Here is a 24,013-nt window from a genome sequence, read left to right as displayed (position 1 = left end):
AGGTCAGCGAGTCCAAGTCAATGAATTTGCGATCCGCATGGCATCCTGGCAAAGGCCTTTGCTTCAACGGGCAAGAGTTCAGCAACAGCAAACACAATCAACAACCGCAACTCGCCTGTCATCGCAAGCCCGCCTCCTTCGACAACGTCAAAGACAATCCGTCAACCGACATAGGCAGTTGTCGCAAGGCCAGGCAGCCTGTTGGCAACTGCAGCCCATCTACAACGAGCACGAGTCAGCGGCAAGACAATCAATCAAGAACTTCAACACACCTCAAATCCGCCTCCGACTGTCCCTGCGACTGACCTGAAGCGACGCGCTCGTTGGAGGGAACATGTATATCGTCACTGAGAATAAGGTCAGTGAGTCCAAGTCAATGAATTTGCGACTGACATACCTTCAGTTTCGTTTGGGTGCTACGAGGACTGGGAAGGTGGAGGTGAACGACAAGGAAGGCGGAAGAGGTGGTAGATTGGAGAATAGACTATGTACAAGAAGTGAATATATGAGGGATGTTGGGAAAGATGCTGTGGAGGGAGGGGCTGTGGACACAGTCAAAGTGAAGGGGGAAAGAAGAGTATGCGCGTAATTTGATGTGAGCCAGCTTTTATAGACAGCGCGCAACTGCTACGTGGCAGTTGAACTCGACTGAAACATTTCCCAAGGTGATATCCATCCACTGGGGCTGTTACGCCGGGAGCGGTTGCTGTCGAGGGTGAAATACGCGAAATCACGTATTTCGCACTTCCAAGCAAACAGTGCACGCGGAGATGCGCTTCCCGTCCGATCCTCGCGGGCACATGTCAGGGGTGAGGGTGACATAAGATTCACACACGTTCGGCACAATCGGAAACGACGATGTGGTGGGAGAGTACTATCAGACTGAAAGGTAATGGAGGGAAACTGGAGGGTTTGAGACTGTGGATGGCGGGGATGGAGTGGTGGATAACATTTATAGATAGTGAACATCGTTTCCCACGCTTTAGATCTTCTGATCAAGGGCAGAGCACGGTACAACGAGCAATTGTTGTGCCCATTCCCTTTTTGGGATGTTATGTTCGTGGCCTTCAGTGAACGCTCAGAAAATCCTGGAGAGCCAAGTTAGATTTGAGACTAGTGGTGACAAGACTTGCGTGACAAAAGGACTCTGAGTAATGATTGGAAAAAAGACTAGGCGGTAGCGGCAAAACTGACACACTCGAACAAAAGGTACACAACGGCATAGGGCCAAAAGCCAGCCGAACAAAGATTCCAGGAAGATTAGCCTAAGCGGTATTATTTGTCGTATCACCCCTGTGCCGTATTTGGTTCCTGATGTCACCACAGGAACCTGACTCAGGGAACCGCTTAAGCTTGACTCGGGAACCTTGTACGCGCCTCGCCGATATGGCGCCATTATTCTTCGTTATTTTCCTTGGCTATCGGCGTTGTCACGCCGTGTCACTTGTTTTCTTCCCACCATCACGGAAAACTCACCGACGCGTCAACAGACGCGTACCTTTCTGATGGCACCATGTCACGCCTGGCCCAACGCGTCAACAAACGCGTTGCGACACGTGTGCCCTTCTGACGGCAGTCACGCCTCATTAGACCTTTCCTCAAAACCACCACCATGTCCACTTTTTCCCACTTTCTGCCCAGTCGCAGCCACCACTCGACGACAGCGACCACGTTCCGCCTGCATTGGAGGTAAGCACTTCACTTTTTACTTTTTCCCGTCGTCTTAGCGCTCTTTTGCTTTGCAGGACGTCACCTTCAGTGACTTCCTTGTTGCGGACTCGTCCAGCAGCGGCGCCGACTTTGTCCCTACCACTGCCCTAGCAACCCCCTCGGCTAGGACTTTGCCGCCAGCGGCGCCAACTTCATCACCACCCAAACATGGCTGCCCGACTATGTGCTGTGTATGTCTTCCTTTTATCACTCATGTCTATGTGGCTGACTCGTTGATGCAGGCCTTCGCTGCCAAAGGTGCTGACTTCACCACCAGAACTTGGCGACCTATTCAATTGCCAACTTGCAGGCCAGTGCCCCCCGAAAATGTGTGTCTTACTTGTCCGAGGGATGTTTCTCTGCTGACTCACACTTTGGTTCCCAACAGACAAATGCGCTCGGACGTTGCTGTTAGTGGCGCCGACTTCATCATTACCACCCAGCAACCATTGCCGCTTCACCACATGCCCTAGCAACCTCCTCCGGCGTTGAACGCGTGGTTAAGTTATGTTGCTTTACTGACTTCTGACTTGGAGATATTACTCGATGCCCAGTGAACAAATGCAGGCCCCGATGTAGCTGCCCGTCCTAAGGCTTAAACCTCACCCAAGATTGGTGCTCGGTATGTCCTGCTGAGTACTTCCTAGATACTGCGCTCACTTCCCGCAGGGCTGCCGCTGCACACGGTTTTGCGCGCCAAATTGGTGAGCATTTTGCGATTACGTAAGCACTTTTCGGCCTTATTTTTGCCTTCAAAATGACTTATTTTCTGCTAGATTTTGCCGCCAGAGGCGATGCATAACGGCCTGGACTCAATGTTCCGACTGATCAGCATGCAGTTAGTCCTCGGCTTCCTCACTTGATTCGGGGCTGATTTCCATGCAAGAATAGCGCCGGGCCGCGATGCCAGAGCTGCCGGCCGCGGATCCAATCATTGATCCGGATTTCCCGATGTATTTGGGGGTGCAATTTGGCTGCTCAAAAGCGCGCTAACTCGGCCCAATTTTCGCGGGGTTTTGCCGCCGGAGGCCAGAGTAACGGGTGGGCTAGCATCGTCGCGTTGGCAGCTGTTTGCTGCTGGTTTTGGTGAGTGATTCTGATTGCTCCAAAAGACTTGCTGACCTTTCGCGACAGCAGTCTGGCCTACCGTCCTCGATGCCAAAACCTGTGTTGATTGATAGACGCGTTCCGCGCGGCAAGGCCGCGTGGTCCACTCAGGCTGCACCGCTATAACAAGGTTTGTGTTCAATTTATTTAAGTTTTTTGTTCTCTGACCTTGTTTAGATTGATTCCCCAACATGCTCGTTCCCGTCGGAGCTTGCCTGCGGCGCTGTTATAGCCAACGCTGCCTTCATCACCACTGCCATCGACAATGGCCTCGCCATCGAGCATTCTGCTCCAGCAACGACGGTAGAGCCCTAGGTTTGTGATCTTCTCCTTTATTTGCATGCTCTCTGAATGTATCTATAGATAAACAATGCTTTGGGCACTCTCAACGCGCCAATTTTTGCTGGAGCGGACACTGCTCTCAAGGCTCACAACGTCTTGGCGGAGGACGCCACCCGCCATGATCCTTGGCCATCGTCTCTGCCGTAGTGCGCTATCAACGCCAACGTCAGGCCCGAGCGCCCTTCCTCCCGAAACCATTTATCCTTCCCCCGAACAGCAATCTCTCGCTGGAGCTGCCCTGAATTCGCTTCCTGCTCTCCGCAATACCAACTTTTTGCTGGAGCTCGCCTGCGGCGCCATTGCACTGCCAATACAATGCCTGGGAGTCCCGGCTTCCACTCTCGCCATCGCGTAAGTTTTGTACTGTTTCCATTTGTTTGAATACTTATTTCTTGTTCAGATGTGACTACACAGCCCAATAATGCCAGCAACTGCTTTCACGACTAGCTGCAAGCAAGTGCTATGCTCGCCAGCCTCGCTTCCCGCTCCCCGCAAGATCGCCTTTTCGAGACAAACCGTTACTACACAGCCCAAATCACGACAGCAACCGCTTCCTCATCGCTTCCCCCGAGCCTTTAAAATCTGTTCTTTACACCACTCATTTTTGCTGGAGCTCGCCTGCGGCGCGCTGTTGGGGACCGAGTCCATATCCTCAGCCTGGTCGGCAACACTTCCGCGACTTGCCAACGTCGATCTCGAGGCCATTTTCCTTCCTACCAACACTTATTTTTCGCTGGAGGCTGCCTGCGGCGCCGTTGGACCTCCACCGCCATGACTTTCGCACCATCCCGACTTGATCACCCAGCGCCTCGCTTCACACTCCCCATACACCAATCTTTCCGCCCAAGCTCCCTCACCAACACAAACGTCGCGACGATCCCGACTGAATCTCCCAACAGTTGCGACCGCGCTTATTGATGACAACGCCAACGACAATCCCGAGCCCATTTTCCCTCGCCGAAACACCAAACTTTTGCAGGAGCTCGCCTGCGGCGCCGTTGTTGACTTGCCCCAACCCAGCGGCCTTGCAACTGGGCACTTCCCCTCCAAAACTTGCCCCGGACCACCCATTTCTCGCGGGAGCTCCGCCTGCGGCGCGTTGGCCAAACCTCGAGCGTTGGTATCAGGAACGGCAAAGTCGCAGTCCGTTCCGACTGGAGCATAGGCCAGAGTGTGCAGCCCCAAACAATTAAGCCTGCGACGAGACCACCAGGACATTCGAGTTGCGTGATGAAAACGCGCGCGGGGGGTGGTAGACAATGGAGTTGGCACCGCTGCGGGGTTTGAGACTAACCATTACGACAACGGGAGGGAATGGGGGCCAAGGCACCGGAGAGGGTTACCGTGAGGGAAATCGGATCGGGAGCTACACGGGGATACTTGGTAGTTTTTTTTTTACGCGTCAAACGCGGTAGTTTACGCGTCGGGTAGCTTTGAGGAACTGCACTTACGCGTCAAACACGTAGTTTACGGCGTCGGATAGCTGTTTGTAGTGTAGGATGTTTGTTTACACGTCGGATAACCTGTAAAAAATTTTGTCTTTTGGTGCATAAAATAAGAGCGCTCGCTGCGAGCCTTAGCGAGCTGCGAGCCTTAGCGAGCTGCGAGCCTTTGCGATGGGTGAGTCAAGCGTTGAGGTGGACAGCGGAGGGAATCAACGTGCGGATGCAGGTGGAGCGGCGGCGGCGTCGGACGCGTTCATAATTCAATTTTCAAGGCGAAACTGCCCCACTCGATTTCTCTTCCACCGAGATTGTCGTCCTGCCAGCAAACGCAGGCCCCGATGAGCCCGTCACCGTCTGTTTCTTCTGGCCCGGCTCAAAAGAGGTGTTGACGAAGATGCCGGGCTATCCTCAGCCCTTACGCACGGTGTCCAAACCCACGTTCCGAGTTGGAGAGGCGGGAAGCAAGGGGCTTGGTCTTTTTGCTGCTCGTGCTCTCGGTCAAGGAGAGCTTATCATCGATGAGCGGCCATTGCTCATCAGCGTTCGCGGGGTGCCCGTCGCAGTGGACCCCCTCACCCCCGATGAGATCACCGCCGTCTGCGACGCGGTGAGGTTGTACACCGCGACCAACACGGATGTCAGGACACTCAAGCTCATGACCTGCTATTTGTTGCCGCCCCCGAAGAAGGTCAATCACGGTCAGGCGTAATCATCCATGGGACTCATATGCAAAGGCTGTTTTGGCGCACCTTGCCATACCTATAGCCCCTGGTCGGAAACCGGAGCAGCCGGTGCCCATAACGCGAAAGGCGCAAGTCGACGTGTGTCCGCTTTTGACTATCGTAGCCCGAATACTGACGGTATGAAGTTTCAAGATGTCGCTTCAGGGTGTGTTGTTTTGCACCATCTTGACACAAGACTTATACTCCCAAGGCGGCATTACAACAGCATTTTGTCACTACGAGAAGGCACATGGATGGTTGACTTGCTGGATCTCCTTGAAGATGGTCTCCAGCCAGCCATTCCGCCGGAAGAGCAACTTCGGTGCGAGGTTGTAGTTAGAGCAGACCCACGGGTCCAGCAATTTGCGAAGGACGTTGGTACGATTCCACCCTTGAGTAGCTTCTGATCTTAAAAACGCCATAGGGGTGCTTCCCGAGGAGATATTTTGCGAATCGTGGGCCATTGGCTACGACGACCGTTTCCCACCGACACAGCGGCTGCAACAAGGACTCATGTTCGCGCGCTTCTCGCAACACGACAATCTGTACGCCCATCCAATGGTATGTGGTTTTAACATCTTGTTTCCTGCCGTCAAAACATTCCAGGATTTCACGATAATATACGACTCCATCGCTGAGAAGGTCATTCATATCGAGTTTCCACCGCACTACAAGGATGGACTTGTCTCGTCAAATCCAGATACCAGCCCCCCGGATCTTCAACTTGACCCGCTAGTAGTTTCCGGACGAGAGCGCGTTCCTCCTCCCCGCAAAGCATTTGATTTCCTGCCAGACTTGATGGCTGCGGCAGACAAAGACTTCAAACAACGCGATGACCTCAAGCCGCTGCACATATTGCAACCGGAGGGCGTCAGCTTCCGGCTTGATGGGCAACAACTGGAGTGGCAGAATTGGAAGATGCATATTGGTATGTCTGTTTCCTTTTCCCGAATCGATGCCTATTGTCTGCAGCGTTTCACCACCGCGAAGGCCTTGCGCTGTCGACCATCACCTACAATGACCACGGTGAGGTGCGCCCGCTGTTTTACCGCCTTTCGTTATCGGAGATGGTGGTCCCATATGGGGCGCCAGAGTACCCGCACGGGCGGAAATCTGCTTTCGACGCGTGAGGTTGCCCACAGACCCGTTACTCCATCTCATTCGCCGTAGTGGAGAGTATGGAATGGGCATCATGGCCAGTGAACTGTCTCTTGGATGTGATTGCCTGGGCCAGATTCATTACATGGTACTCCTTTTTTATCTTTCACCAGACATTTTGCTCAAGCTCTTGCAGTCCGGCACATTTGTCAAGCACGACGGAACAGCGGAGGTTATCCAGAATTGCATTTGCATTCACGAAGAAGATGCTGGTGTGCTGTGGAAACACACTGATTTCCGTCCTGGAGGAAGAGGACAGACCGTTCGCCGCCGGCGCTTGGTCGTCAGCATGGTTTGCACATTGGCCAACTATGGTTTGCATGATGTCATCGTTTTCACCCCCGCTAACTTATCACTAGAGTACATCTTCAACTACATGTTCTACCAAGACGGGACAATCGAGCTTGAGATCCGCATGACTGGCATATTACAAGTATATGTTGCCCCCGATGGAGAACAGCCGCTGTTGTCAGGGGAACCTCCCTTTCGGCCCGGAGACGCGCCCGATTCCGGTCCGACTCCGGTTCCGACTCCGGTCCGGCCCTCCATCTCGCCCGCACAATCACCGATCCGTCAACGCCCTCCCGACGGTCGCCCTGGGACCTCGCCTGCGACGCCGCCCAAGCCTTCTGTGCCCGACAGCGGCAGCTACGGACAAGCAGTATATAGTCAGCTACCTAGCAGGCGGACCCTTAGAGTTTCTTCTCTTTGGATCCTCCCCTGCTAGGTCAGCTTCATTTGTATTCGCTTACCAATGTTCACGCTTTGGATCCTCCCCTGCTAGGACCTTGATCTCAGGCCTCCGGGGTTGCCCTTACAGCAGAAGAAACTCTCTACGGGATCAACCGGACAAGATTGCCAGGTTCGGCGCTGACTCAGGCTCGGAGTACGAGTCCGTTCCGCCCTCGTCACCGCCCCTGCCACTTGTCCCCTCCTCCTCTACTCCTGTGGTCCCCGCACCCGTCATGCCGTCCGGAGTCACTCCTACCGCAGACGCCCGGCTGGACTCACTCGAGGCGAAAATCGATAGCCTAACTGAGGCCCTTGCTTTACTCACCAACCAGGCTTCCGCTGCCGCTGCCGCCGCTAATAATGCTGGCGGACCCCAAACACCATCGCCGGAGACGTCGATTCCGACTCCGACTCCGGTCCAGGGCGACTCCGAAGCCCTTTTTGGCGACATCAACCTCGCCTCAAAATTGGTCTTACGACCAAACCCCCCGTCACCTTCAACGGCGACCGGAAACGCGGCCGCGCGTTCCTCTCGGTTCGCACCTACGCCCGCCTTGCCCCTGAGGCCTTCGTGGTCAACGGAGAGGCGAGCGAGGAAAAAGGCTGTCCGCTATGCCATGTCGTTTATGGCAGAAGGACCCGCTCAGCAATGGGCGGAGCGCCACGGAAGCAAAGCCCCGTTTCCGTTTCCGTCCTGGGGCTCGTTCGTTTCCGAAGTTTCGACTCCGGTTCGTCGAGGAGAACGAGCAAGATCACGCTCTCTCCAAGCTGGAGACTTCCGCCTATCACATGGGCACGAAGGATGTCTACCAGTACACCGACGACTTCGAGGACCTGATGGACCTCGCCGGATTCGAAGACGCGCTGGTCAAGGTGACCAAGTTCCGCCACGGACTTGACCCCTTGATCAACAACGGAATCACGTCCTCGAACGACCCCCGGACCTCCGGGATTACCTTAGCTGGCGCACCCGGGCCTTCCGTCAATATGAGGCCCTGGTCCGGGCCAAGCTGATCAAGTCAGCCGCCCCCAAGACGCCTGGCGGTTTGATTCGGACTCCGTTTCCGGTCAACCGCATCCCGGCTCCGGCTCCCTTCCGCCCGGTGGTTCCGGTCGTACCACCCTGCCCGCGCCCCGCTCCGGCGCCTCCAGCTCCCGTCCCTATGGAGTTGGATCGCACCAGGGCTCGGGGTGCCCCTCGTCGCGCCTGCTTCAGGTGCGGCGACCCAAACCATCTCGCCCGGGATTGCCCCCCTCCCCCGATGTCCGCCCGATGGACATCCTCGACGAGGTGATCCAACAACTCGGGTGACGAGATGTTAGCGGAGTTGATCGCCCGCTACACGGACACAGCTGCCCTGCCGGAGACGGCAGCGGAGTCGATGGCCGGAGAGGATTTTGTCCCCCGCGACGAGTGACTGGTGTGCCCTCGTTCGCGTCTATAAATCGTTTTGCCTCTTTGTATGATGAATGCAGTTCCTTGCCCTACAATGAGCCCGAAACGAAAGACACACCCTCTCCTGCCCCCGCCTCGACTCCGTCCCCGACTCCGCCCGCGACTCCGGTCATCGTCCTCCGCCGCCTCACTGCCTGGGAAAAGAAACTGCCCAAGCAGTACACCGTTGCCGCTGCCCCTGGGGCGAACTCCCTCCACCTCCCGTTAGAGCTCGAGTCCACCACCAGCGCACTGAAGCTCTCGCTCTCTGGGCTTGTCGACTGTGGTGCCACCTCCGACTTCATTGACACGAACTATGTTGCTCGGAATGGCATTCCGGTCCGCACTCTTGATCAGCCGATTCCGGTTTTCAATGTCGATGGCACCCCCAATGACGCTGGCTCCATCAAACAGATCGCGGACTTGGTCCTGCGCTACAAGGGCCATGCCGAACGAGTTCAGCTGGCCGTCACCCATCTTGGCAAGCAAGACCTCATCCTGGGGTATTCCTGGTTGCGGAAACATAACCCAGAGATCGATTGGGAAACCAAGGAGGTCAAGATGACACGGTGCCCCGCAATTGCTCGACCTGCCGTGAGGAAGAGCGGGTCGAACGGACTGAGTTGCGGCGACTCCGGTCGCTTCAGAAGCGTCTCCGCTCCGGCCCGTTCCCCTCGGTCTGCGCCATGGACCTTTCTGGGTCTGATGACGGAGACGATTCCGTCTCCGGTGACGACCCGGCCTGCCTGATCTGACGCCGGACTCCGACGACGACGATGACGATGGTCAGCTTGAAGATGGTGACCGCATCTTCTACACCTCCTCGTTCCGCCCCTCGGAGGAGATACGCGCTGGCAGTACTGTCTCGCAACGCCTGGCCGAAGCCTTCGCCAGGAACTCCGCCCCTCCGCCCTCCGAGATCCCGGACTGGGCTAAGGAGTTCCAGGACGTCTTCAACAAGGAGTCCTTCGACACGCTACCGAACGGAGAGCCTGGGACCACGCCATTGAACTCGTCCCCGACGCTAAGCCCACCAACTGCAAGGTGTACCCCATCTCGCCCCTCGAGCAACGCGAGCTCGACGCGTTCATCGAGGAAGGGCTTTCGACGGGCCGGATTCGCCCCTCCAAGTCTCCGATGGCGTCTCCGGTCTTCTTCGTCAAGAAGAAGGACGGCGGACTCCGCTCGTCCAGGACTACCGTGCTCTCAATGCGATGACTGTCAAAAACCGGTACCCCCTTCCGCTGATCAACGACCTCATCAACCGGCTCAAAGGCGCTCGTTACTTCACCAAACTCGATGTCCGTTGGGGCTTTAACAACGTCCGGATCAAGGAAGGTGACGAGTGGAAAGCGGCTTTCCGGACTAACCGAGGCCTGTTCGAGCCCTTGGTGATGTATTTCGGCCTGACAAACTCTCCCGCGACGTTCCAAACGATGATGAATGACATTTTCCAGGACCTCATCCTCTCCGGAGACGTCATGATCTACCTTGACGACATCTTGATCGCCCATTCCGACCTCCGGAAACACCGGCAGATCGTTCAGGAGGTCTTGCGGCGACTCCGAGAGCACAAGTTGTACCTCCGAGCGGAGAAGTGCGACTTTGAAAAATCGTCAATCGAGTACCTCGGAGTCATCATCTCCCACAACCACGTCGAAATGGACCCCGTCAAGGTCGCAGGCGTCTCCGCTTGGCCGACTCCGGAAAACAAGAAGGACATTCAGCAGTTCCTTGGGTTCGCTAACTTCTACCGCAGGTTCATTCGGGACTTCTCGACCCTTGCGCGCCCTCTCTTCGTGCTCACCAAGAAGGACCAGCAATGGACTTGGGGCGACGCGGAGGCCTCCGCGTTCCAAGCGATCAAGGACGCGGTCACCTCGGACCGGTCCTGGCGATTCCGGACGACGCACGGCCTTTCCGACTCGAGGCGGACAGCTCTGATTATGCGACGGGGCGGTTCTTTCACAATCCGCCCCGGACGGGAAGTGGCACCCTGTAGCATTCTATTCCAAAAGCTTAAATGATGTCCAGCGCAACTACGAAATCCACGACAAGGAGATGCTCGCGATCATCCGCGCACTCGAGGAGTATAGACACTTCCTCGAGGGCGCCGCGCACCTGTCGAGATTTGGACTGACCATAAGAATTTGGAGTACTTCAGGAAGACGCAGCACCTCAACCGGAGACAGGCCCGGTGGTCTCTGTACCTCTCCCGGTTCGACTTCACGCTGCACCACAAGCCTGGCCGCGATATGGGTCGGCCTGACGCCCTCTCCCGGAGACCCGACCACGGAGTCGATTCCGACAACTCCGACGTCGTCCTTCTGCGGCCTGAACTCTTCCACGTCCGCGCACTCGAGGGCGTTTCCGTTTCCGGTCCCGGCTCTGAACTCCTCCGCGACATCCGTGATGCCCTCTCCGGTGAGCCTGACCTGGAGGAGCCCGTCGCACTAGCGGCCCGGCAACTTCTTAAGGTTCAAGGTCAAGCTCGAGGCCCCCGCTCCTCACGTTCTGACGAATGGGCCGTCTCCGGCGGTCTTCTCCATTTCCGAGGAAAGATCGTCGTACCAAAGGACAAGGACCTCCGGAGACGCATCATCGAGCTCTGCCATGACACCCGAGTCGCCGGACACGCAGGTCGTTTCAAGACCCTGGAGTTGGTCTCCCGGAACTACTGGTGGCCTCAGATGTCTCGCCATATCGGCCGGTATGTTGCGACCTGTGACTTGTGCTGTCGCACCAAGGCACTCCGGAGACTGCCCCACGGAGAACTGCACCCCACGGAAACGCCCCGAACGCTGGCATACCGTCTCCGTCGACTTCATCGTAGAGCTTCCCGAAGCCCATGGGTACGACGCGATCATGGTCGTCGTTGACACCCCCGGAAACGCGCCCACTTCTCAGAGTGTCATACGACGGTCGATGCAGTAGGGGCAGCCCGTCTCTACTACCGGAATGTCTGGCGGCACCATGGGACTCCGGAGAAGTACGTCTCCGACCGCGGCTCGCAGTTCATCGCGGACTTCACCCGAGACCTTTGGCGTCTAATCGGCATCAAGCCCGCCACGTCCACCGCGTACCACCCGCAGACAGACGGTCAGACAGAGCGCGTCAACCAGGAGCTGGAGCAGTACTTGCGGATCTTCACCAACTACCAGCAGGACGACTGGGATGAGCTGATTCCGGCCGCGGAGTTCGCCTACAACAACCACGTTCACTCCTCCACGCAGCAGGTCCCCTTCATGACGGACACGGGACGGCTCCCGCGCATGGGCTTCGAACCCGGAGTCCGTTCCGCCATGGAGTCAGTGAACGAGTTCCGCGACCGGATCGCCACTGGTGTTGCTGAAGCCAAGGCCGCGCTCACTAAGGCCAAAGAGGAGTACAAGCGCTACTACGACCGGAGACGGACTCCGTCTCCGGAGTTTAAGGTTGGCGACCGTGTTTGGCTGGATGCCTCTGACATCAGGACGACTCGCCCCTCGGAAAAGTTCTCCCATCGCCGCCTTGGACCGTTCAAGATAGTCGCGGAGATCAGCAAAGGTGCCTACAAGCTCGACCTCCCTCCGCTACTCGAAGCTCCACCCGGTCTTCCCCGTCGTCAAGCTCGAGCTCGCCCAGGACGACCCCCTTCGACGGACGCCCCGGCTATGACCAACCCCTCCGGACCTCGAGGACGGAGTCCCGGAGTGGGAAGTAGAGGAAATCTTGGACGCAAGGGTGAGGTATAAACGGCTGAATTACTCGTCAGATGGAAAGGCTACGACGCGGCCGCACGACCAGTGGGTCCGCTTCGACCGCGTCTTCGCCCCGGAGAAAATCGCGGAGTTCTATCGTAAGTACCCTGGCAAGCCACGACACATCGCCTCCGCGACCTTCGACTCGATTCCGTTCCGGTCTATGCGTCGGGACGCCGCATTCAAAGGGGGGTGATGTCAGGGGAACCTCCCTTTCGGCCCGGAGACGCGCCCGATTCCGGTCCGACTCCGGTTCCGACTCCGGTCCGGCCTCCCATCTCGCCCGCACAATCACCGATCCGTCAACGCCCTCCCGACGGTCGCCCTGGGACCTCGCCTGCGACGCCGCCCAAGCCTTCTGTGCCCGACAGCGGCAGCTACGGACAAGCAGTATATAGTCAGCTACCTAGCAGGCGGACCCTTAGAGTTTCTTCTCTTTGGATCCTCCCCTGCTAGGTCAGCTTCATTTGTATTCGCTTACCAATGTTCACGCTTTGGATCCTCCCCTGCTAGGACCTTGATCTCAGGCCTCCGGGGTTGCCCTTACAGCTGTATGGGACCCTCGTTGCGCCGAATATCAACGCTCAGTTCCACCAACACATCTTCTCCATCCGTGTGGACCCGATGATTGACGGGCTCAATAACTCGCTTGTCGAAACGGATATAATGGCTTCGCCTTTTCCCGCTGGGTCTACCGAAAACTTTGCTGGAAATGCGTTCATTACAAAAGACACTGTCCTGACGCGGGAATCGGGCCGCGACTTGCCGCCGCCTGGGGTCGAGCGGCGGTGGCGGATTGTTAACCGGGGCAAGCAGCACTACAGTACCGGCAGCGATGTCGGGTATGCCATGAATATCAAATCCGGGCGGGGTCGAAGCTTATGACAGCCCATGACGGGTGGGTCGGGAGGCGGGCAACGTTTGCGAAGAAGCCGGTCTGGGTGTGTCGTGATGTCGAGGGTGTGAAGGGCGGCCGGATGTGGGCAGCAGGGAACTATGTCCCGCAGACGAAGCAGGCGCCGGAGGACTCGATTGGGGAGTGGGTGAAGGGGGAGGAGAGCATCGAGGACGAGGATTTACTCGTGTTCCTGACGATTGGTAAGCGAATTCGACTATCCTGTTCAACTCTTCTGAGCGGACACACAGGCGCGACTCATATTCCGCGACCAGAAGATTGGCCAGTGTAAGGTTTTTTCAACTATTTTCGTTGGCAATTGTCTCATAGGAGTCGCAGGATGCCTGTCGAGCATATCAACATCAACTTTAAGCCAGTTTCATTCTTTGCATGCAATCCCAGTATGGATGTTCCTGGTGTCCATGACCCCACGAGCGTCCTTGCTTTTACCCCGGATCCAAGCAACAGGAATCAACCCTGTCATTAACCGCGGATTTTTTTATTTGCACTCTGAATAGATTTTTTGTCCTTTTACAACTTGAGCATTGAGAAAAAAGTTTAGATGCCTTCGTTCTTGTAAAAGGACGGAGAAGTGAAGTTTTTTCTTTGCTGGTGTCACGGTTACGTAATTGTTTTTCTTTCCTTTCGACCACGTATTGCAGGTGGAACATTGTCTGTATAAGCGCTGCCAACTGCTTGGAATGACTACTTGACGCGGGCCGCGCGAAAGAAGGAATATGGGCACGCCGACGTAAACAAAGTAATCTTGTGGACAAAAGAAGCATCCGCCTTGTGTATTAGGCTTTTCGTCCCCTACTGTACCATGAAGCGGGGGTTCCTCAACAGTGCGAAGTCAAAGGCCATCCGCCTTGGCTCTGACGCAGGCTACGGCTCCAGCAGTATGTTCTTTGCGTTGTGCCGCCCACACTTGGTTCATCTGGTTGTCCTAGGCACAATCGGTGCACCGTCGATGCCAACCCCAGATCTCTCCTCCAGTGGCACTGAGACAGTCATCCTGCCGGCCAATGCAGCCCCTGACGAGCCCGTGACCGTTTGTTTCTTCTGGCCCGGCTCGAAAGAGGTGTTGATGAAGATGCCGGGCTATCCCAAACCCTTGCGCAAAGTGTCCGAGCCCACCTTTCGAGTCGGTGAGGCTGGCAGCAAGGGCCTCGGCCTGTTTGCGACGCGTGCTTTGAGCCAAGGAGAGCTGATCATCGATGAACAACCGTTGCTCATTAGCGTTCGCGGGGTCCCTGTGGCGGTGCCGGCGATGCTTAATCAGGAACAGACGACCAAGTACCAATTGAGAGAGTTTGAGAAGTACCTGGAGGTGGTGTTGAAGAAAATGCGGCCTGCGGATCGGGAAGCTTTCATGTCTCTTGCGAATAGCCATCTAACTGATGGATCAGTGAGTATTGACTTATATTTCTGTCGCGACACTCAAGTGTTGACCCAGGGACCCATTGCTGGCCGTATTCGAACGAATTCTCTCGGTCTGGATGGACTCTGTCCTGCTATGACTGGCCCGATGGCACAGTATAGCTCTGTCCCGCATTATATTTCGCGCATGAATAACAGGTCAAGTCGTATGACTAATATTTCTGTCTCCCTTTGCTGAAATTCTACTTCCAGTTGCTCACCCAATACAACCTCCAATTTTCACGACGCGTCGATTTCTTATACGGTCTATGCAGCGCGCGACATTGCGGAAGGCGAAGAACTGACGCTGTCCTACTCCGACGTCTGGGACACCGCAGCCAACCGGCAACAGACTTTCAAGCCATACGGTTTCGTCTGCGCGTGTGATGCGTGTCGTGACCCCATCAGCTCCGACCGTCGGCGCGCCAAAATTCGCGCGTTTGTTCCGTCTGTCCGGATGTGGGCCGTCAACCGGTCGCTGCCTGATGACTGGCTCATCAACAAGTGCCTCGAGCAAATAGCGCTGCTGGAACAAGAGAAGCTCGAGGGCGAAGTCGCATTACCATGCCGCGATTAACGCCATCATGGAGGTGTATATCTGTCTGGGCGATTCGCCCAAAGTGCGAAAATGGGCAGCACGTGCCCGCAAATGCCCGTGGGCGGCAACTCTTGAGAGTCTGGATGTGATGATTGCCCTCAAGTCGCATGACGGACACCCGCTGTGGCGCATGCGCGTCGAAAAGTGAGAAGGAGGCTTGATCAAAGCAGCTAGCAGGACGATGCATAACTTGCTGTTGTTCTGCAACGAATCAACAATTTGTACAACACTGAAGTATCTTGCCAAACTTGCTGGACTCATCATATAACTTCGAGTCGTTCTCGTGATCCTTTTAAAGTAGTTTGCAAGTATTGGTGGTACACTATGCCGAGTGAATGACTTAGCTCAAGCGTGGGCGTTTGCTCGGAAATGGACAAACACAGAAAGAAGGATGACTGTTTGTTGACTGCCAGTGTTTGATCAGTCACGACCCGACGACTGGCGGAACGGGGTCAAACCTCACGTTCGACCACCACTCCCGAGCCGACCATCTAGCAACAGCGAAGCCAACAAGAAAAAGTCAACACAACTGCAACGAATAGCGCAGCACACCAGCCCGCGCGAGGAACGGATATTCCCATTCCTCACAGCCCCGTGGCGGCGAACAGCAGCGGACTTCGATGGTCGGTTGACAATCCAAGGCACAGAAGGACAGGAGAAGGAGAAAGCTGCCAAAGAACATGACAAACGAGCCGAGTGGCTCTCTCTTTCTGACACCCACCTACTGATCTACACAGATGGTTCCTTGGGGAAATACACAAGACAAGACGAGTAGGAGCTGGAGTCGTAATATATCGAGGAGGGGAGGAGGTATTCACACACTCAAGCGGTCTAGGCGGACATGCAGAGGTATATGATGGGGAGATAACGGCCCTGTTGTTTGCAGCGGGCAAAGCGACGGCACTCTCGGGACAAGACGCAACCATCAAGCATCTGCACTTTTTTGCCGACAACACGTCAGCGATTAAGACGGTGTTTGAACCCAAACCACGACCAGGCCAACTCCAGGCACACATCTTCCACCAAAGGATTTGCAAGTTCCTCGACGACGACCCAGAGCAAATGGTGGAGATCTCATGGTCCCCTGGACACTGCAACATCGCAGGGAACGAGGCGGGCAGATGAGCTGGCAAAACGAGGGACAGAGATGGCGACAACAAGCAACGGGACACGGGCGAACGCGCTCAGAAGGGCGAAGGAGAGGGGTCCAGAAGGAGTGGGTCAGAGAGTGGAAATCAACGCCAAAGCGAGGACACTACGCAATCGCAAATCGGTTCCCGCCGTCAACAAAGCCCACGAAGCAGTTCATGGCATTAGATGGGAAAAGAGAGGTTTTTGGGAGGGTAGTACAGTGTCGAACAGGACACTGTTTCTCAGGCGAGTACTATGCCCTCCGCGTACCATCCGAGAGCGTTGACTGCCCCTGTGGCGAACACGAGCAGACCCGCGAGCACATCATATGCGAGTGCCCCCGCTACGAGCAACACCGCAATATCTTGCGGAAGGCATCGCGAAGCCTGTCACTCCCGCAAATTCTCGGGACACACCAAGGCATAATGGCGCTAGCAGATTTCTTGGAGAAGAGTGGCGCGTTCACCAAAACGGGGTACCCACACGCCCCAACATCCCTCCCCACCTTCGACAACGAGCCAGATCCACCTGAAACGGACGACGAAGAGGAACAAGAGTAGCGCCGAGCGCTGAACAAGTTGGACCAGCTCCCAGCGGGCACTTTATTTATTTATTCTCTATGCTACATGCTCCATGCTTTACGGCCCGACGCCAACAACCTCGCAGGACTGCACAGCTAGTCCAGACCATGTCAAACCCTCCCCGCCATTCGCTACACCTCATCCAGACCGAAACCAATCCCGCCGCAACACCCTGTCGAGCGGCCAGACGGATCCGCCGTCCCGGCCACCGCGTCTTAGTAGTTAGTGTACTTGTTGCGGTATATAAATGCAGATACAAAAAAAAAAAAAAAAAAAAAATGATCAGTCACGTTTCTGGGTATTACGTAACGAACCGCACGACTTTTGCATTCTGACCACGTCTGACCACGCCTGACCACCCACTCCAGACCATGATGCTTGCTCAGTGCTTCCACGTCCTCGACACTCCACATCACGTCCAGACTTGCGATGACTGCTCGAAGCGGGCTGGAAGCACCAAAGAAGAATGGGGCACGTGCGGCCAAGCAGGAACTAGGCAACCTTGTGAACAAGAAGAAGCATCCATCGCGCCTCTCGTCTTTCACGTCCCCTCACCATGATACGAGGCTTTCTCGACGGCGCGGCTGCGCTCCTTAGCTATGGCTTCCGCGGTGCGTCTTTTTTGTGCGGTTTCGTTGTTTTATAATCGGGGTTTCTTAGGCACAGCTGCTGCATCCTGTTTCTCTTCGACGGAAACTGTTGTCCTACCAGTCAATGCGGCCCCGGATGAGCCCGTAACCGTCTGTTTCCTCTGGCCCGGCTCAAAAGAGGTGCTGATGAAGATGCCGGGCTATCCTCAACCTTTAAGTAGGGTGTCCGAACCCACATTTCGAGTAGGCGGGTCTGGAAGCAAAGGCCTTGGTCTGTTTGCCGCTCGTGCTCTCAGTCAAGGAGAGCTTATTATCCACGAACGGCCGTTGCTCATTAGTGTTCGCGGGGTCCCTGTGGCTGTGCCTGCGATGCTTGATCAGGAGCAAACGACGAAATATCGGCTGAAGGAGTTGGAGCGACACCTGGAGGTCGTGGTCAAGGAAATGCGACCTGAAGATCGGGATGTTTTTATGTCCCTTGCGAATAGTCATACAACTGATGGATCGGTGAGCAGCCACGGTTCTTTCGCGATACTGCAACTGATATTGCTTTAGGGCCCTATAGCTGGTCGAATCCGAACGAATTGCATCAGTCTGAATGGACTCTGCCCTGAGATGAGTGGTCCGATGGCGCAGTACAGCTGTGTCCCCGCGTTATATCGCGCGCATGAATAACAGGCACGCTTCCTCTTAGGTTTTTTGTCTCCCTGCTGATATTCTAATCCCCGTAGTTGCTGTCCCAATACCACCACCATTTTTCACGAAGCGTCTATCTCCTACACGGTCTATGCAACGCGGGACATTGCGAAAGGCGAAGAACTGACGCTGTCCTATTCCAATGTTTGGGACACTGCAGCGAACCGTCAACAGACTTTCAAGCCATATGGATTTGTCTGCGCGTGTGATGCTTGTCTCGACCCCGTCAACTCTGACTGTCGTCGCGCCAAAATTCGCTCATTCATCCCAAATCTACAGTTGTGGGCCGCCAGCCGGTCTTTGCCTGACGACTGGCTCATCAACAAGTGTCTCGAACAAATTGCGCTTATCGAACAAGAGAAGCTCGAAGGCGAGCCTCATTACCACGCTGCTATCAACACTATCATGGAGGCGTATATTTGTTTGGGCGATTCGCCCAAAGTGCGAGAATGGGCAGCACGCGCACGGAAATGCCCGTGGGCGGACAGCATTAAAAGCTTGGATGCCCTGACTGCCCTGGAGTCACATAGTCGCCACCCATTGTGGCGCGCGGCGCGGATTAATGAGAATCTAAAGGGTTGCGGGTCATAATGAAGGTGGAGGAGCGTAAGTTTTTTTTTAGTAGCAACAATTGGACAACAGTGACCAACAAGTATCTTTCTCCACGACCGGTGTGGACGTGCTTCGTGGCGAACTCCTGAGACCCCCTTGAAGACAACGACAATGCGATTTGGCTCAGTCACAAGCTTGAGCGCTTGGGCTCTTGATCCCGGTGGCTCTCGTGGAATATTGTCGTACATAGGCAACCGTTCCAAAGTTTGTGGAATGCTTCATAGCATTGAGATGGCGTACTGTTCAAGCACAGGCAATGAAGGACTTCGTCCGGCTTAGATGACACTAGAGAACTGTATAAGTACTTGTGCTGTTGTGCCTTTCGTTCGTTCTACAGTCACATGAGGAATTTCAAGTGTTACGTAACAAATGTCTTTTGCATTCCAACCATGCACTTCAGGTGGATTATACATGCTTGCAAGTCCCCAACATTTTGCGGTGACTACCGGCACACCAAAGAAGCAATGGGTACTGGCACGCCAAACGTAAACAAAGCAACCTTGTGGACAAAAAGAAGCACCCCACCCATCCGCCCTTAGTCTTTTTCACCCCCACCATGATACGAGGTCTTCTCGACGGTGCCGCCACGCTCCTTGGCTATGGCGCCAGTAGTATGTGTTTGGTGTGGTCAAAATGCGTTCATAATTCAATTTTCAAGGCGAAACTGCTCCACTCGATTTCTCTTCCACCGAGATTGTCGTCCTGCCAGCAAACGCAGGCCCCGATGAGCCCGTCACCGTCTGTTTCTTCTGGCCCGGCTCAAAAGAGGTGTTGACGAAGATGCCGGGCCTCAGCCCTTACGCACGGTGTCCAAACCCACGTTCCGAGTTGGAGAGGCGGGAAGCAAGGGGCTTGGTCTTTTTGCTGCTCGTGCTCTCGGTCAAGGAGAGCTTATCATCGATGAGCGGCCATTGCTCATCAGCGTTCGCGGGGTGCCCGTCGCAGTGCCCATCTGGTATAGTCAGGAGCAGACGACAAAATACCAGCTGAAAGAGTTTGAGAAGTACCTAGAGGTGGTTTTGAAGGAAATGCGGCCTGCAGATCGGGATGCTTTCATGTCCCTTGCAAACAGCCATACGACCGATGGATCAGTGAGTTGTCACTCACATTTCTTTCTTTTGTGTTACTAACTCGTCTTGTTGCAAGGGACCTATAGCTGGTCGAATCCGAACGAATAGCATCGGTCTGGATGGACTCTGCCCTGAGATGAGTGGTCCAATGGCACAGTATAGTTCTGTCCCACATTTTATTTCGCGCATGAACAATAGGCACGGCGTCCTATCATCTTTCTCTGATACTCTTACAGTTGCTGTCCCAATACGAGCACCAACTTCCACGACGCGTCTATCTCCTACACAGTCTATGCAGCGCGTGACATTGCAGAAGGCGAAGAACTGACGTTGACTTAGATGACTGGCTCATCAACAAGTGTCTCGAGCAAATGGCGTTGCTAGAGCAGGAGAAGCTCGAGGGCGAGGCGCAGTACCACGCCGCCATCAATGCCATCATGGAGGCATATATTTGTCTGGGAAATTCTCCTAAAGTGCGCCATTGGGCGGCACGGGCACGGAAATGCCCGTGGGCGGCAAGTATTGAGACCTTGGATGTGCTGATTGCCCTCAAGTCGCATAGTCGCCACCCGCTGTGGCGCATGCGGGTCGACAACAAGCCAAAGGGAGAAATGGCGTCGCAGCTCAAGCGGTTGGCGGCACTCGCGGGCGGGGCGGACAACGGAAGAGGGCTCATAATGTTTGCAGGAGCTGTAAGGGCAACCCCGGAGGCCTGAGATCAAGGTCCTAGCAGGGGAGGATCCAAAGAGTGAATAGAAGTAAGCAAATACAAGTGAGGCTGACCTAGCAGGGGAGGATCCAAAGAGAAGAAACTCTAAGGGTCCGCCTGCTAGGTAGCGGAACTATATACTGCGCTCTTGACGCCGCCAAGGTTGATCGTTGCTCCGTGCAGTATGCCTGCGCCATGTCGCAGGCCAGGTCCCAGGGGGATCGCCAGGCGGGGGCGGCGATGCGCCTGACGGAGGCGGTGATGCGATCACCGGAGTCGGAACCGAGTCGGACCGGAATCGGGATCGTCTCCGAGGGGCCGAAAGGGAGGTTCCCCTGACATCACCCCCCCTTTGAATGCGGCGTCCCGACGCATAGACCGGAACGGAATCGAGTCGAAGGTTGCGGAGGCGATGTGCCGTGGTTTGCCAGGGTACTTACGGTAGAACTCCGCGATTTTGTCCGGGGCGAAGACGCGGTCGAAGCGGACCCACTGGTCGTGCGACGCGTCGTAGCCTTTCCATCTGACGAAGTAATTCAGCCGTTTATACCTCACCCTTGCGTCCAAGATCTCCTCTACTTCCCACTCCGGGACTCCGTCCTCGAGGTCCGGAGGGGGCTGGTCGTAGCCGGGGCGTCCGTCGAAGGGGTCGTCTTGGGGCGAGCTCAAGCTTGACGACGGGGAAAGACCGGGTGGAGCTTCGAGTAGCGCGGAGGGAGGTCGAGCTTGTAGGCACCTTTGCTGATCTCCGCGACTATCTTGAACGGACCGAGGCGGCGGTGGGAGAACTTCTCCGAGGGGCGAGTCGTCCTGATGTCAGAGGCATCCAGCCAAACACGGTCGCCAACCTTGAACTCCGGAGACGGAGTGCGTCTCCGGTCGTAGTAGCGCTTATACTCTTCCTTGGCCTTAGTGAGCGCGGCCTTGGCCTCGGCAACCCCAGTGGCAATTCGGTCGCGGAACTCGTTCACAGACTCCATAGCGGAACGGGCTCCGGGTTCAAAGCCCATGCGCGGAAGCCGTCCCGTGTCCGTCATGAAGGGGACTTGCTGCGTGGATGAGTGGACGTGGTTGTTGTAAGCGAACTCCGCGGCCGGAATCAGCTCATCCCAGTCGTCCTGCTGATAGTTGGTGAAGATCCGCAGGTACTGCTCCAACTCCTGGTTGACGCTCTGTCTGACCGTCCGTTTGCGGATGATACGCGGTGGACGTGGCTGGCTTGATGCCGATTAGACGCCAGAGTTCTCGGGTGAAGTCCGCGATGAACTGTGAGCCACGGTCGGAGACGTACTTCTCCGGAGTCCCGTGATGGCGCCAGACATTCCGGTAGTAGAGGCGGGCTGCTCCTACTGCGTCGACCGTGGTATGGCACTCGGAGAAGTGGGCTCGCTTCCCAAGGGTGTCCACGACGACCATGATCGCGTCGTACCCATGGGCCTCGGGGAGCTCGACAATGAAGTCGACGGAGACGGTATGCCAGCGCTCCGGGGGTGTTTCCGTCGGGTGTAGCTCTCCGTGGGGCAGTCTCCGGAGCGCCTTGGTGCGACAGCACAAGTCGCAGGTCGCGACGTACCGGCCGATATGGCGAGACATCTGAGGCCACCAGTAGTTCCGGGAGACCAACTCCAAGGTCTTGAAGCGACCGGCATGTCCGGCGACTCGAGTGTCATGGCAGAGCTCGATGATGCGCCTCCGGAGGTCCTTGTCCTTGGGCACAACAATCTTCCCACGGAAGTGGAGAAGACCACCGGAGACGGCCCACTCGTCGGAGCGTGAGGAGCGGGGGGCCTCGAGCTTGACCTTGGACCTTTAGGAGTTGCCGGGCCGCTAGTGCGACGGGCTCCTCCAGGTCAGGCTCACCGGAGAGGGCATCGCGAATGTCGCGAAGAAGTTCGGAACCGGGACCGAAACGGAAACACCCTCGAGTGCGCGGACGTGGAAGAGTTCGGGCCGCAGAAGGACGACGTCGGAGTTGTCGGAACCGATTCCATGGTCGGGTCTCCGAGAGAGGGCGTCAGGTCGGCCCATGTCGCGACCGGGCTTGTGGTGCAGCGTGAAGTCGAACCGGGAGAGGTAGAGGGACCAGCGGGCCTGTCTCCGGTTGAGGTGCTGCGTCTTCCTGAAGTACTCCAAATTCTTATGGTCAGTCCAAATCTCGACGGGATGTGCGGCACCCTCGAGGAAGTGTCTATACTCCTCGAGTGCGTGGATGATCGCGAGCATCTCCTTGTCGTGGATTTCGTAGTTGCGCTGGACATCATTTAAGCTTTTGGAATAGAATGCTACAGGGTGCCACTTCCCGTCCGGGGCGGATTGTGAAAAGAACCGCCCCGTCGCATAATCAGAGCTGTCCGCCTCGAGTCGGAAAGGCCGTGCGTCGTCCGGAATCGCCAGGACCGGTTCCGAGGTGACCGCGTCCTTGATCGCTTGGAACGCCGGAGGCCTCCGCGTCGCCCCAAGTCCATTGCTGGTCCTTCTTGGTGAGCGCAAAGAGAGGACGCGCGAGGGCCGAGAAGTCGCGAATGAACCTGCGGTAGAAATTAGCGAACCCAAGGAACTGCTGAACATCCTTCTTGTTTTCCGGAGTCGGCCAGGCGGAGACACCTGCGACCTTGACGGGGTCCATTTCGACGTGGTTGTGGGAGATGATGACTCCGAGGTATTCGATTGACGATTTTTCAAGTCGCACTTCTCCGCTCGGAGGTACAACTTATGCTCCGGAGTCGGGCGCAAGACCTCCTGGACGATCTGTCGGTGTTTCCGGAGGTCGGAATGGGCGATCAGGATGTCGTCCAGGTAGATCATGACATCTCCGGAAAGGATGAGGTCCTGGAAAATGTCATTCATCATCGTTTGGAACGTCGCGGGAGAGTTTGTCAGGCCGGGTACATCACCAAGGGCTCGAACAGGCCTCGGTTAGTCCGGAAAGCTGCCTTCCACTCATCACCTTCTTTGATCCGGACGTTGTTGAAGCCCCAACGAACGCCGAGTTTGGTGAAGTAACGAGCGCCTTTGAGCCGGTTGATGAGGTCGTTGATCAGCGGAAGGGGGTACCGGTTTTTGACGGTCATCGCGTTGAGGGCCCGATAGTCCTGGACAAAGCGGAGTCCGCCGTCCTTCTTCTTGACGAAGAAGACCGGAGACGCCATCGGAGACTTGGAGGGGCGAATCCGGCCCGTCGACAGCCCTTCCTCGATGAACGCGTCGAGCTCGCGTTGCTCAAGGGGCGAGATGGGGTACACCTTGCAGTTGGCCGGCTTAGCGTCGGGGACGAGTTCGATGGCGTGGTCCCAGGTTCTCCGTCCCGGGAGCGTGTCGAAA

The 24,013-nt window shown here is 56.0% G+C and overlaps 4 protein-coding genes across 4 annotated transcripts; all 4 read left to right on the top strand.

Annotated features, from left to right (window-relative positions):
- Nucleotides 1-4,998: 4,998 nt before the first annotated feature.
- MIND_01400100 (Amine oxidase) lies at nucleotides 4,999-6,456 on the top strand (the record flags this gene model as incomplete). Its single annotated transcript, XM_037370407.1, has 5 exons — nucleotides 4,999-5,302; nucleotides 5,339-5,704; nucleotides 5,751-5,887; nucleotides 5,933-6,254; nucleotides 6,299-6,456. The coding sequence occupies 5 exons, from the start codon at nucleotides 4,999-5,001 to the stop codon at nucleotides 6,454-6,456; spliced, it is 1,287 nt and encodes a 428-aa protein (XP_037213408.1).
- Nucleotides 6,457-13,272: 6,816 nt separating this feature from the next.
- MIND_01400000 (Amine oxidase) lies at nucleotides 13,273-13,773 on the top strand (the record flags this gene model as incomplete). The annotated part of the gene is made up of 3 exons (XM_037370406.1): nucleotides 13,273-13,489; nucleotides 13,538-13,574; nucleotides 13,626-13,773. 3 exons carry the CDS (start codon nucleotides 13,273-13,275, stop codon nucleotides 13,771-13,773), a joined length of 402 nt encoding a protein of 133 aa, XP_037213407.1.
- Nucleotides 13,774-14,109: 336 nt separating this feature from the next.
- MIND_01399900 (SET domain-containing protein) lies at nucleotides 14,110-15,282 on the top strand (the record flags this gene model as incomplete). Its single annotated transcript, XM_037370405.1, has 4 exons — nucleotides 14,110-14,185; nucleotides 14,237-14,694; nucleotides 14,743-14,864; nucleotides 14,919-15,282. The coding sequence occupies 4 exons, from the start codon at nucleotides 14,110-14,112 to the stop codon at nucleotides 15,280-15,282; spliced, it is 1,020 nt and encodes a 339-aa protein (XP_037213406.1).
- Nucleotides 15,283-17,571: 2,289 nt separating this feature from the next.
- Nucleotides 17,572-18,892, top strand: MIND_01399800 (SET domain-containing protein; the record flags this gene model as incomplete). Its single annotated transcript, XM_037370404.1, has 4 exons — nucleotides 17,572-17,626; nucleotides 17,676-18,112; nucleotides 18,161-18,240; nucleotides 18,337-18,892. The coding sequence occupies 4 exons, from the start codon at nucleotides 17,572-17,574 to the stop codon at nucleotides 18,890-18,892; spliced, it is 1,128 nt and encodes a 375-aa protein (XP_037213405.1).
- Between the last annotated feature and the right edge of the window lie 5,121 nt (nucleotides 18,893-24,013).

The sequence above is a fragment of the Mycena indigotica genome, assembly GCF_014461135.1.
Source record: "Mycena indigotica strain 171206Taipei chromosome Unknown Mind.scaff0017, whole genome shotgun sequence".
In the NCBI taxonomy this organism is placed as follows: Eukaryota; Fungi; Basidiomycota; class Agaricomycetes; order Agaricales; family Mycenaceae; genus Mycena; species Mycena indigotica.
The sequence above is the reverse complement of the archived record's forward strand: the minus strand, read 5'-3'. Positions and strand labels throughout refer to the sequence as shown.